Source organism: Apiospora kogelbergensis (assembly GCF_038363985.1).
Source record: "Apiospora kogelbergensis strain CBS 113332 chromosome Unknown utg000001l_segment0_segment0, whole genome shotgun sequence".
In the NCBI taxonomy this organism is placed as follows: domain Eukaryota; kingdom Fungi; phylum Ascomycota; class Sordariomycetes; order Amphisphaeriales; family Apiosporaceae; genus Apiospora; species Apiospora kogelbergensis.
Genome location: NW_027117418.1, coordinates 6,022,337 through 6,034,136, shown reverse-complemented (window position 1 = coordinate 6,034,136; position 11,800 = coordinate 6,022,337). Strand labels below are relative to the sequence as shown.

The following is an 11,800-nucleotide window of genomic DNA, read 5'->3' as shown; positions in this document are numbered from 1 at the left end:
TCTCGGCCGCTATCTTCCTTTCAAGACCAACCCGCCATGCCCTACCTTGGCAGACGATTGCTTGCTGGAAGAGGCAAACATAACCACCAATCTCCATCACAGCACTCAATCTAGGTTTTGACGTGCTTTATCTCCCTCCCCCTCCCGTCTCTGATGATGCACACCATGACGATCTGCCTCTCAGCCCGTCCAGTACCCGTCGGCATCGTCGCGATATGTAGTGCTCACTCTCCGATTCTTCCCCGATGAAGAAAACAGGGCCGGCTTGCGGAGTCCCAGCTGCTACAGCAAGTTCCACATATCGCGGCTAGGCGCTCCCATACTCGATGGCTTTGATCCGTCGGCCCTCTTCCGTCGCTTTCAGTCCCCACGGAAGGGGGGCACGCCTTGCCTATTGCCGGGTTTTGGTCTTGATCCACCCAAGCGGCGTCCAAATCCCAACGATTTGTCATTGATTGAGATGATTTAATATGTAGTCGTGAGCTCCGACGCTCAAATTTTCATGTGGTTCGTGATGCGGTTCCAGGCAACTCCAGGTGTTCTCGTTCTTCTGCAATATCCTTGCCGCCGGAGGAGTATAAGAACAATATGAGTGAGACTATGGCGTCTATACCACCAACCATGCCGCAGGAGTCAACCCGGCAAGAGAAATTGGCCATTGGTGCGGACGGTGCTGCGCTCGCCAATCAGACCTCCCTGACCCCGCCAGCGACGGACAACGAAGAGTTCAAAGAGGGTGGTTACGGCTGGTAAGTCGTCGACGGCATATTCTCTGCGTACTTCCAACGGCGGTATATAAAAAATGTATCAGTTATCTGGCTTGAAGCGGCTCGTAGCTGATTGTATACTATTCTCCCACGGGGCAGGATTATAGTTTTGACTGTAGGAGTGCTAAACATGCACACTTGGGGCTTGAACTCTGTAAGTTGTAGTGTCTGATTGGCGAGTTTCGTTGGCATTAGCCTATACTTTCTGGCATTCTACTTACCTCAATGCACTTAGACTTATGGCGTGTTCCTCGCCTATTACCTGAACTCTGGAGACCCCAACTATAGCAATGCAAGCCCAATTGTCTATGCCTTTATCGGGGGCCTTTCCATTTCGATTGGTATGTTGTTGTCCATGATACACCCACGTGCGGAATTTCAGGGGATCCCAGTCTGACCATGATTCTAGCCCTTCTATTGTCGCCTCTTGCAACCGCCATGGTGGGCTGGAAGCCAATGGGAACCAATAAGACCATTTTCGTTGGCACCATTCTCGAGACGTAAGGATGTCCAAAGCACTTGGTTTTGGAGGCGTGTTAACGAGACCATCAGTGCCAGTTACATTGGCGCATCATTCACTACGAAAACATGGCATTTGATCTTGAGTCAAGGCATTTGCTTCGGGGCAGGGTACGTGACTTGATACCCTGTGTCGTACACGAGGAATGTTTGCACAGCTAACAACACACAGCATGGGGTTAATCTTTACCACGGCCATACCCGTAACCGCTCAATGGTTTAATGAACGGCGCTCGCTGGCCAATGCCCTCGCAGCCTCCGGGTCTGGATTCGGCGGGCTGACGTATTCTTTGGCGGCCAACGCCATGATCGCTAAGATCGGCTTGCCCTGGACGCTCAGAGTCCTGGCCATCATTTGCTTCGTCGTCAACAGCCTTGGGGCCCTCGTGATCCGCGACCGAAACAAGGAGGTCGGCGCTGTCCACGTCGCCTTGGATTTCAAACTCCTGAAAAGGCCATCGTTTCTCCTATTCCAGGGTTGGTTGGTATTTTCCATCATCCCGTATATTGCCCTGGTCTTCAGTATAGTCGATTATTCGCGCCGCATGGGATTGACTGCCTCACAAGCATCTCTCGTAGGAGCCATGTTTAATTGTAAGTTGAGTCCCTCATCCCCCCTTTCCGGCCTGCGCATGAGTTGACGATGTCGAAAGTGGCCCAGGGCATTGGAAGACCTCTCGTTGGCCTGTCGAGTGATAAACTCGGCCGCATCAATGCTTGTACGTTTGCTACTGGCTTATGTGGACTCTATTGTTTGTTCATATGGATCTTCGCTGCCAAATCGCTTTCCGCCTGCATAGTCTTCGCCTTGCTCTCGGGTATGGTTGCGGGGACCCTATGGGCGGTAGTGGCGCCTGTCTGTGCCGAGGTTGTAGGATTGCAGTTGATTCCCTCAGGTAAGGCATACACAACTCCTATTGGAGCAGTCCTAGATCGAGAACTACAAAGCTAACTTTTACTAGCACTGTCGATATCCTGGCTCGTTCTGGTGATTCCTTCTACCTTTGCCGAGGTGATCGCGCTCGGCTTGAGGAAACCCGGACCGCTTGGCTACGTCGATGTCCAGGTATTCATCGGCGTCATGTATATCGGTGCCGCCATGTTTTCTTGGTGTTTGAGGGCATGGAAGGTACAGGAGTTGCGCAAAGCCCACCTGAGCAAGGGGGAGAGGGAAAATGCCGCGCTGAATGACGATTTTGTGCAATCAGACAACTTGGATTCAAGTGCCTCTTCTGATAAGGATTCCGATACTCCGGCGCGTATCGGGTACATACAGGCCTTATTTGCATTTGAAAAGGTGTAGCAGACATCTTGAAGGACACATACCTTTAGAAGGAAAACATGATTGGACTGATTAGACTTGCCTTTCTAGACTTACAAAGACTTATAGATTTGTCTCGGCGGAGGAGAGGAAAAAGATTTTGCTACATAATAGCTGGGCCTGTACTTAGCGACTCTTATACCCAATTAGCAACATCCACTATCTCAACTCTTGATAATAGTTTATACAATTTGAATTTACTTAAAGTAGTATCAAGAAAACATGGCTGACTCGTACTGTTTCTGTATGCAGGATTTCCATCTATTAAGCCACCTTCTATCGCACTTTAACCTGGACTCTGAAGTCTCCTAGCTTATAGCTCCAAGGAACCGTCTGGCCGTCGTAGGTAACGATGCTTAATCAGAATCTTGGTGTCCATACAGCAGCAGACCGTCCCAGGAAGACCTCGGTAAGGTTACAGCGCCATCAAGAAAGAATTATACAGCAATTCGTCCAGCAGTAGTAGTGAGATTATGGGGATTCGGTCCACAACTCTTGACGAACGCTATCAGTGTAGTTTGCCTGGCCTAGTCAGAAGTCCTCATCCTCTTCGAGCCAGGGTCATTGTCATCTTCATCGAGGCCGGAATATCGCATTCGTCGAAACAGTGCTACATCCGCCGGGTCATGAGCAGGATGAGCTTGCGCGGGCCCCTGAACACCAGCCGCTGCCTTCCGTTGAGCGATGCACTCCTTCAAGCCACAGTATAGCTCGTACAGCAATTTGATAGCATCATCCGACACAGGTATCACCAGGTCGGTCTCTCCAATGCCTACCTTAGCCTTCATGTTGCCGGATATGACTTCAACATGCCGTTGGTCCCCAGTGGGAAGGAGGAATGCAAGCACAAGCTCGCTATCTTCCACTTTCTCTTCACCCGCGCCGCCAGTCTGGACAGTGTTCATGTCAAGGAAGGTGCCGAGTCGATGCTTTTGCGGCAGAGCCATCAATGAGTCGTTCTCATGGGCGGGCTTATTGCGCTTCGGCGCCGATGTAGCATCTTCAATGCCAAGTGACGTGATATAGTCCTGTATTAGATCGACTTTGTAGCGCAGCGCTCTTCCATATGCGTGTTGGAGGATCTTGACGTTCTTTGTAGTCGGCAGAAGAACATAAGTCGGTGATTTTATTGACTTAGCAGTGCTGCCGTCAGCCTGGCTGATGATGATGGGAGGCATACCCAGGTTGGTCTTGGCGAGTTGATAGAAACTATTACCCTCGATTTCAACCAACCCCAGGAGGTTGATGGTCTGATCACCGGGGCCAATACCTGGTGAGTTGAGGGAACGGTCAACGGGGCCCTTACTGTTCAAGGCCTGTGACATCCGCATCGCCTCGGAGACCTGACTGCAAGCCCTATATGTTTCTGCTCGAATGGCCTTGATGGCATCGTCGAAGCTTTTCAATACAGCATCCCTCTGGGCAATTAGAGGTGCAGCATCGGATAAGTTAGCAGAATGCGGGCTCGATTCGTTGCTTGCACTGATAGTTTGCTGTGCCAAGCTGCTGATGGCAGCCACAATAGCGGCTGAGCGAGTCTCGACACTGTGGGTGGCGACTTCTAAGGTCGTCTCAATGTCTTGCGAGGGATGTTCGGGCGCAGGAGATGCTCTGAAGACGTGAGACATGGCTGAAAGTCCAAGCCGGCATAGGCGTTGAGCAAGGCCCACAGAACCCTTACACGCTTATTAGCACAGGTCTTGTCAGAGAACAGAAGCTTCGGTGATTCCCATGACGGTTTCAAGCAGGAGTGAATTTCGAAAACGAAAGAGCTGGGGAGGCACGAGAACGGACTGCAGCAAGTGCGGAGAGAGTTGGAGCCGAGTGCTTTTACAAAGTCGTTTGCGGGGATCTTTATGCGAGTTCCCGGTCGTTTCAACGTTGCGTTACTCAGACAAAGACCTCATTAACCCCAACAGACGGTGCCAGTGCTTGCATGGTGGGATTGAAAATGTATATACAGGACGGCGGGTAGCCAATAACCAAATTTGTTACTGTTTTGTATCTTCCACTGTATCGGTGGTTGCCACCTTGAGTCTGCAGCATATCCCCCTCAAGCCCCCGATTGATCCCCAACAAATGTTCGAAGCGGCGCATTCTGCTTCTTTCTAATGAAAACCCGTCTCAGGAGCACGTATCCGACCCCTGCTCCGAGTAATACGATGATGAGAACGCATATTGTGGCGATTAGAGCACCGGAGCCTGTGTTTGAAGAGGAGTCGGAACGGAGATAATTTCGGGCAGCCGCGGCGGAATGCTCTTGAACCCGCTGTAGCAGGCCGTTGTCGGGAGCTATAACTGTGGCCATGATGAGGATATCGGGAACTCCGGTAAGTAAGTCTATGCTTGATCGAATCCTGGAGCAGGGGGCCGAGCTGGTAGCAACAGTCCAAACTGGGTTATAGTATATCGATCCGTGACTGGAAAGAGTGATCTTAGATTCTATTTTCCATGACATGACTAAAGGGTTTGGCTTGTCGATGCGGTGAGTTATCAAAGTCTTCTTTGTTCTTGTCAAGATTCAACTGCATCCGTTGCTGCCTTCAAGAATGGCCTCTTTGTTCCGGCCAAGTCGGTGACCAAATGTTCGACTAATATTCTCAATCACGAAGACCGGGTGTAATAACATGATGGTCAATAGTAGGAGGTGGTATAAATCCTTAGCAGGCTTGGCTAACCCGCCGAACAAGATGGTTTCACCGAGCATGCCCTTCCAGGAATAGTGGCCGGTCAGCCATTACAGGTATCGAAAATCACAACATTGGAATCACCAGGAAGATAAAACATGGGTATGAATCAGGCTTCGAGGTGCTATTGCCGAAGAGATGATCATCCCTTTGGCTGAAGCGAGTAGAAACGATACATATGCTGAAGCATGTGAGCTGGAAAGCATTTTGGGTGGTGCATCCCTAATCACAGCACCGCAGCCACCATATACCTCTCAGCGATACCCTTGAGAAACGTCTCCACTGTCTTCCTTCCTCTTGCCCTTCGCGGTCCCCTAGGCGGATCTAGGGGGTTTCCGGTGGTGACCAAGTTGGGCTCCGACTCGAGCCAAAGGTTCCACCAAGCGCAGCTGCCTGTGAACGAGTCGTCACTGCAAGGAGCCATGACGCCATTGTTGTTCTGCGTGGCACAGCTGTTGTCAAGCAGGGTCAACTGATTAGCGATCCACTGGGCCGATGCCGTGACGTTCAGGTCGCTGTTCGCACAGAACTTGGCCAGGCAGGCGCCGCTGTTGAAGCTGAGGCACTCGTGGGCCGCGACGAGGTAATCGGGAATCTCCGCAGCAGCGGCATCCTCCATGTTCTGGACCAGCGACGAGCAGTCGGTTTGCAGTGCCTCCAGAGTCTGCAAAGTCATGTTACTTAATACAGCTTACTTCTCCCAGGGTCGTCGACGGTGTACCGTAATGGCACCAAGAAGAAGAGAGAAATGACTTACTCCAAAGCAAGTGTAATCGCCGCCGGGATCATCGTCATTGATTCTGGTGCTGTTGGACGGAGCTCGCTTCATCCGGGCATCTCCAGTGGTGGCGCCATGGATAAGGACACCATCGGCAATGGGCAGCGAAGAAGCAATTGTGACGCAGAAGCCGAAGAGAACGGCAGCCATGTGGAAATTGGTCTTCATGATGAGCATGTCGCTACGTGTAGCAAGAAAAGACGAAGGATTCGTGATGACAGAGAATAGAAGCGGATGCTGTGGATGTGGATCTACGCCTGCAGATTGGGAAGAGGTTTGTTGTGTAAGTTGGAAAGAGTCGTGGGCGTTGTCACTACCCAAATAAATAGACGTGTTTCTAGCAAGGGCTAACAGTGAATGCATATGATATTGAATACAGGTTAACATAATAGCTTAGCTTGTTCAGATCTCATCCACACTGAAGTCACATTAAGTTCACCTTTATTTTATATAATAATAGCGTTGCGGGCCCTATTGCAACCAAGACGATGAGGATTATTATACAGATTCGATCGACATTCTTCAACTGTATACATAACAAAGAGGCCGTCCTCCAAGGGTGTTGAGCAATTCAGAGATGGGCCGCTCAGGGGCGTTTGACTGGCCCATATAAATAGGATCTTCCCGGGTCGTATTCCGGCTAAGCGGGTTGTTGAAAAGCGTAATGGTTCCAGCCACGGTATAGGCCTAGGATAGATGCAAGGCCTGCCATGTCCACCAGACGCGGTCGAGGTAAGCGTAACATGATGCAAAAAAAGATAGGATCTGAGGGTGACGAGAAGAGGTCGCCGGCATCGCCGCCGATCATGGAGTGTCCCGCCGCGTGCAGGCCCAAGAACCCCTGGGGAAAGCGCCCCTGCAATTCGTTCTGGAACGTCTCGATGTTACGAGCAGCGGGGCCGGTGGTGAGGTTCAGTAGGTTGTTAGGTACGAGCCACTTCTCTGCTGTGTAGGCGCTCAAGTCCCGCTTCAGACACCGCGGGTTCCAAGCAAACTTGTCAGCCACCTTGGTCTCACCAGCCATGGTAGGAGAGATGGGACCGAGGTTGACCGTCATGTTCCTGAACGGCCCGCTGATGATGCACCCGCCTCCGTTACCAGATGGCAAGAATATGGCTCCGGCACCGCCTACGCTGCCATTGTGTGCCACGAAAGCACCATCGCCGCTCATGCTGGTATCACTTCCGTCAAACACGGGTGAAATGGTGGGGTTGCTTTGGTAAGAAAACCAGTTCCAGTACTGCGCGCGATAGGTTTTGTGTGTTAGTGATCGTCTCCCTTTGGGTAGCAGGTTGAGCATCGACCTACTGGCTGATAGCCTTGGTAATGGCACTCTTCTCTCAGCGCCGTCTCATAAGACCAGACGAAGTACCGATGCCAACTCAGGAAGTTACCAGTTCCGTGAATCGATAGGGTCTGGTTGATATGCTGAGCAACAAAGTCGCCGTATCGGGTCTTGGCACCCGGCACCATAGCTGGATCTAGCATGGATGGCTTGCTCATGAGGCAGTTCACGGCTTTGGTGTATGATTTCCTTTCCGCCGCTGCCATGGTAGCCCTGGTCGTAAACGTCAGCGCACATGTATCGAACACACGGTGAATCGTGATGGGGTAGACTGACCAGTCCTTGCGGACATGCGCGTTGAAGATGTTGCATGTTGATGGCGCATTCTCGCTGCCGGCTGCCTTGTTCAACGCTGCAATGGCTTGTTTCTGTATATCCTCCAAGACGTCTCGTTGATGCACTGTTGCTGTCGAAACAGCTTGTAAGGCGGCCAAGGCCAATGCGAACGTAGTCTGGACGTACATCTTAAGCCACACGAGAAACCAGATAAGGGCCGAGGAGACGATCCAGGGACGGCGGAATGAAGAACCAAGGGAGTCATTCCAGTTTAAGTAGGCAATGTCATATAGTGAGGGGAGAATGCATGCTATAAGTTTATTAGTCCGTGTAAGCAGTAGGTCCAGATCTGGATGTCAAGCCCGGACCCGCACCAATAATAAACGTCGACAAGACTTAAGACCCTTGGCTTCTTAGGTATACAAGCAAATTCTCGTTTCGTGGAGGAGAGGAATCTCGTTACGGGGCCCATACAAGTACCCTGAGACCCTTCTCAGTGAGCTGACAGCCACCACGAGGGTTCAGCATCTTCACCGACATCTGCTTTGCGAGCTTGCCTATACCTATCATCGTCGATGAGTTTGTAAGTCTTTGGCCATGGTTGCCTCTTCCAAGGCCGCAAGGCTCACTCGCGGGAAGCGGCGGAGGCGGCAGCGGAGGTGGCAACGGCAACGGCAACGGATTGAGCTGTCATGCAACGCGAGGAGTCAGTTTTGCGGGGCCTTCCGCCGGCAAAGGGAGCTGTCGTGTATTGACTGGCGCAGACAATCATCAATAAGAAATCGTTCGACTTCAACTGATTTGGAAATGCCAACTATGTGCTTGGCGTTTTGACAAGCATTACTGTTGCCACAAATTGCCGCCACAAGAAGGGAGCAGAAAAGGGAGAACCAACTGCCAGGCCAAACGACCAAGCGGAGAACGGCACCAGAACCAGAGCGGGTCCAGCTGCTTGGAAATGATATCACCTTGGACTACCAGCTGATTTGCTCAGTGCTAGGAGCCTCGTCGCCGCAATCTCACAACTCTCGTTCAGATCCAGAAACTCGGCGTTGCCACTTCTCGCAGCCGGAGATCGCTCAGCACCCCGACCAATCTGCGGTATGGCCCGGCCTTGACGGGTTCGGTTCGCGACATCATGGCCTCCATGCCCTCTCCCCCGATCTTCCACGCCCCTGGCGATGCGACAACACCCGACGATACTGCTTCCACATCCCAAACCCAAGGCGATACCGAAGCATCTGAAGAAGCAGCGCCCGCGCCTCAGATTCCAGATAGCCGCGACATCTCGGATGCCGACCCGTCCGCGACGCCATCTCCAGCGCAAGAGGCATCGGACGACGTACACAGGTGCTTCATATGCCTTGACGATGAGCCACCTACGAACCTACCCGCGAATTGGGCCACACCCTGCACATGCTCACTGGAAGGGCACCAGCAGTGTATGCTTACATGGGTGGCCGACCTCGAGGCCCAGGGAAAGGATATCAAATGCCCAGTCTGCCAATCACCAATCCAGGTTCTGGACAGATGGGACCCTGCAGTGCAATTGAGCGACGAGATCATGCGCTCCCTCTCTAGCATGTCACCGTTCGTGCTGCTGAGTTTCGTTAGTGGAGGGGCACTCGTCAGCAGCGCTTTCTATGGCATGCATGCGCTGGAGATATTCGCCGGTCCAGAAGCCGTAAGTCTAATGCTCGAAGACGTCGCATAGGGAGTTATGGGCATCAAATTACCTCTGCGAGCGTGCTCATGCACTACTTTGCTAACACCCAGGTGCCAGGCACTTCGCTATATATTTAGGAGGCCTACGAAGTATGCTGACTACTGGACTATGACAATGGGCAAGGTGAAGGACGCATTGCCTGCTTTGATCCCGCAAGAAGAGGATGCCGCCCAAGCTGCTCGATACGGACTTAGATTGGAGACCAACGTAAACATTCTGCACTTCCTCAGTCTCACCATGATAGGGCCCGCCCTGGTGCTCAATCGTCTATATCTGGGAAATTTTGTTATTGTGCCTACCTCCGTCATTGTAAGACCCCAGACCATGTCACGTCTAAGCCCAGATACTTACCTTGTTTGCAGTACGCTATGTTCTTCGTCGAACACCACTCTGATCTGCTCGCATGGCCACCTGGACCACGGAAGGCTATGGCTATTTTCCCCACGATCAAGGCTTTGTACCTTCAAGCTTACTGGAACTGCTCCAAAATGGTAGACTGGAGGATAGAGGCCGCCCTAGCAAGAAGCCGAAGTTTGCAAGGAGATGCTGCCGAACAAGCCACAGCTCCGCTTGTGAACAATACACATGTGGCTCCTGACGACGATGCCGAGTTTATCGAACCGGTCGTGGGCGGAGATGAGGAAGAAGAAGGAGCTGGCGAACCGCAGATCGGACAGCCTGGAGCCCAGGCCCAACCCGACCGGAGGGCCAACCCCCCCCAACAGCTCCTTGAGTTCAGTGCTTAACTTCTTTGCCGGTGCACTGCTCTGGCCCACCGTATCGTATAGCGTAGGGAACCTGCTACGAATGACACTACCCAAAACGTGGGTTACACGACCTTCTTCGGGTCCAATCACAGGCTTGCTACAGGAGAGATGGGGAAGAAGCTTAGCCGGCGGCTGCCTCTTTGTCGTTTTGAAAGACGCGTTCTTTCTATACACAAAGTATAGAAGAGCTATCAACCGACCTTATCGAAGGATAAGGAGTGTGGCCAGAAGAGAGAGGGCAGAGTAAGCCCCTCCATATCATCGCATATGGGTATTTGGACGTCTGGATAACATGGCTATTTGCGCTACTAATGAACATGCGGCCGAGAAGTGGCTAGCTTAGCGTTAGGCATGGCTAATCTTGGGCGATTTACTAGTTTATGCAGCGATACCACATCAATCCAGCGATCTCACGCTACATTACGCCCTCTTTAGGTGTGACTTATGTTCTCTGATGCTTTGCGCGTCTGCCCTGAATGCCTGATCATGAGAAGGGCTTCCGCAGCGGGGCGATTAACACATCGTTACAAACACAACACTGCACCTACCCGGGTCATACGAAAAAGAAGGAGCTTGTTACACAGACTGTGGACATATCTATATGTATATGCGCAACGTTGTGCATAACGGGCCCATGCTGGGGTATGGATTGGGTGACATTGCGCCGTGATCAACCATGTCACAAGTGAGATCTCTCAATATCAGACACAGCGGGGAGCACAGCTTTTACCATGTTTCCGGAGCGAAGCATCGGAGAGATCTGATCTGCCCATTCGCATGAGGCCTGATCCTGCTGGTTTGAGTTTGAGATACACCATGCAAGTTCCCCCAACAGCACATGCAACCACGCGCGACTTCGGAGGGCAGTCCGCTTCGCCTATGCGAGTGAATAGTAGTGAGTCTGTGACATCTTCCCACTTGCAGGCATTGATGTCTGACATGATGTTGTTGCCTCAGGTAGCAGCGGGGTAGACTCCGGGTAAGAATCTGGGCCAAACACCGCTATGCCTTAACCCAATCTTACATATTCCAATATGTGCATTGTGTGTAGGTATGCACCGGAATACCATGCTCAACACCGGGCCCCAATGCGTACGGAGTATCTTCTGATGTACTTCGGATTACCGATAGTCTGGGTTTCCTTATCCCCTGTCTGTCGCGCATGGGGAAGGCGGAGATTTTTCGAGACTATGGCCCTAGCATGCGGGAAGACGGTGAGCGGTTCCATATGTAAGCCCCGCCACTCCTTTTCGTCCTGTATCAATCAATCGATACAGACCACCTACATACATACAGAACTTCCACACTAGCACTGGGAAGTGCCGCCAGCAGCAGTCGAACCAACAATGTCCACGACGCTGGTGTCTGGAGTGCTTCTCTGTTCCCACGTCTCTTCTTGAAACGTCATGTAACGGAGCGTGGCTCTGCACCGTGGTCGCACGTTTTGAGAAGTCTAAATGAAGTTGTCACCATGTCTCACCGCCACGTGTTTGATAGGGTCGCCTTGAATGTGGTCAGCAGCAATCCGCCCCATGCCAGCTGTGTCTGTGTGTACGAAACGAGTTGGTTATCTTCTCCGCACGTTTGTGGCAAGAGTCTGGTGATTAGGTACAG

General features: G+C 51.8%; 5 protein-coding genes across 5 annotated transcripts; 2 read left to right on the top strand and 3 right to left on the bottom strand.

Moving 5' to 3' along the window:
- Positions 1-621: 621 nt before the first annotated feature.
- On the top strand, positions 622-2,589 carry PG998_001940 (major facilitator superfamily transporter; the record flags this gene model as incomplete). Its single annotated transcript, XM_066868758.1, has 8 exons — positions 622-749; positions 867-921; positions 1,003-1,108; positions 1,177-1,267; positions 1,320-1,397; positions 1,459-1,880; positions 1,940-2,182; positions 2,249-2,589. 8 exons carry the CDS (start codon positions 622-624, stop codon positions 2,587-2,589), a joined length of 1,464 nt encoding a protein of 487 aa, XP_066737173.1.
- Positions 2,590-3,134: 545 nt separating this feature from the next.
- Positions 3,135-4,235, bottom strand: PG998_001939 (uncharacterized protein; the record flags this gene model as incomplete). Its single annotated transcript, XM_066868757.1, has 1 exon — positions 3,135-4,235. The coding sequence occupies one exon, from the start codon at positions 4,233-4,235 to the stop codon at positions 3,135-3,137; it is 1,101 nt and encodes a 366-aa protein (XP_066737172.1).
- A 1,285-nt stretch (positions 4,236-5,520) lies between these two features.
- On the bottom strand, positions 5,521-6,240 carry PG998_001938 (uncharacterized protein; the record flags this gene model as incomplete). The annotated part of the gene is made up of 2 exons (XM_066868756.1): positions 5,521-5,958; positions 6,052-6,240. The coding sequence occupies 2 exons, from the start codon at positions 6,238-6,240 to the stop codon at positions 5,521-5,523; spliced, it is 627 nt and encodes a 208-aa protein (XP_066737171.1).
- Positions 6,241-6,712: 472 nt separating this feature from the next.
- PG998_001937 (uncharacterized protein) lies at positions 6,713-7,881 on the bottom strand (the record flags this gene model as incomplete). Its single annotated transcript, XM_066868755.1, has 2 exons — positions 6,713-7,312; positions 7,381-7,881. 2 exons carry the CDS (start codon positions 7,879-7,881, stop codon positions 6,713-6,715), a joined length of 1,101 nt encoding a protein of 366 aa, XP_066737170.1.
- A 950-nt stretch (positions 7,882-8,831) lies between these two features.
- On the top strand, positions 8,832-10,433 carry PG998_001936 (uncharacterized protein; the record flags this gene model as incomplete). Its single annotated transcript, XM_066868754.1, has 4 exons — positions 8,832-9,377; positions 9,477-9,728; positions 9,782-10,029; positions 10,154-10,433. 4 exons carry the CDS (start codon positions 8,832-8,834, stop codon positions 10,431-10,433), a joined length of 1,326 nt encoding a protein of 441 aa, XP_066737169.1.
- Positions 10,434-11,800: the final 1,367 nt, after the last annotated feature.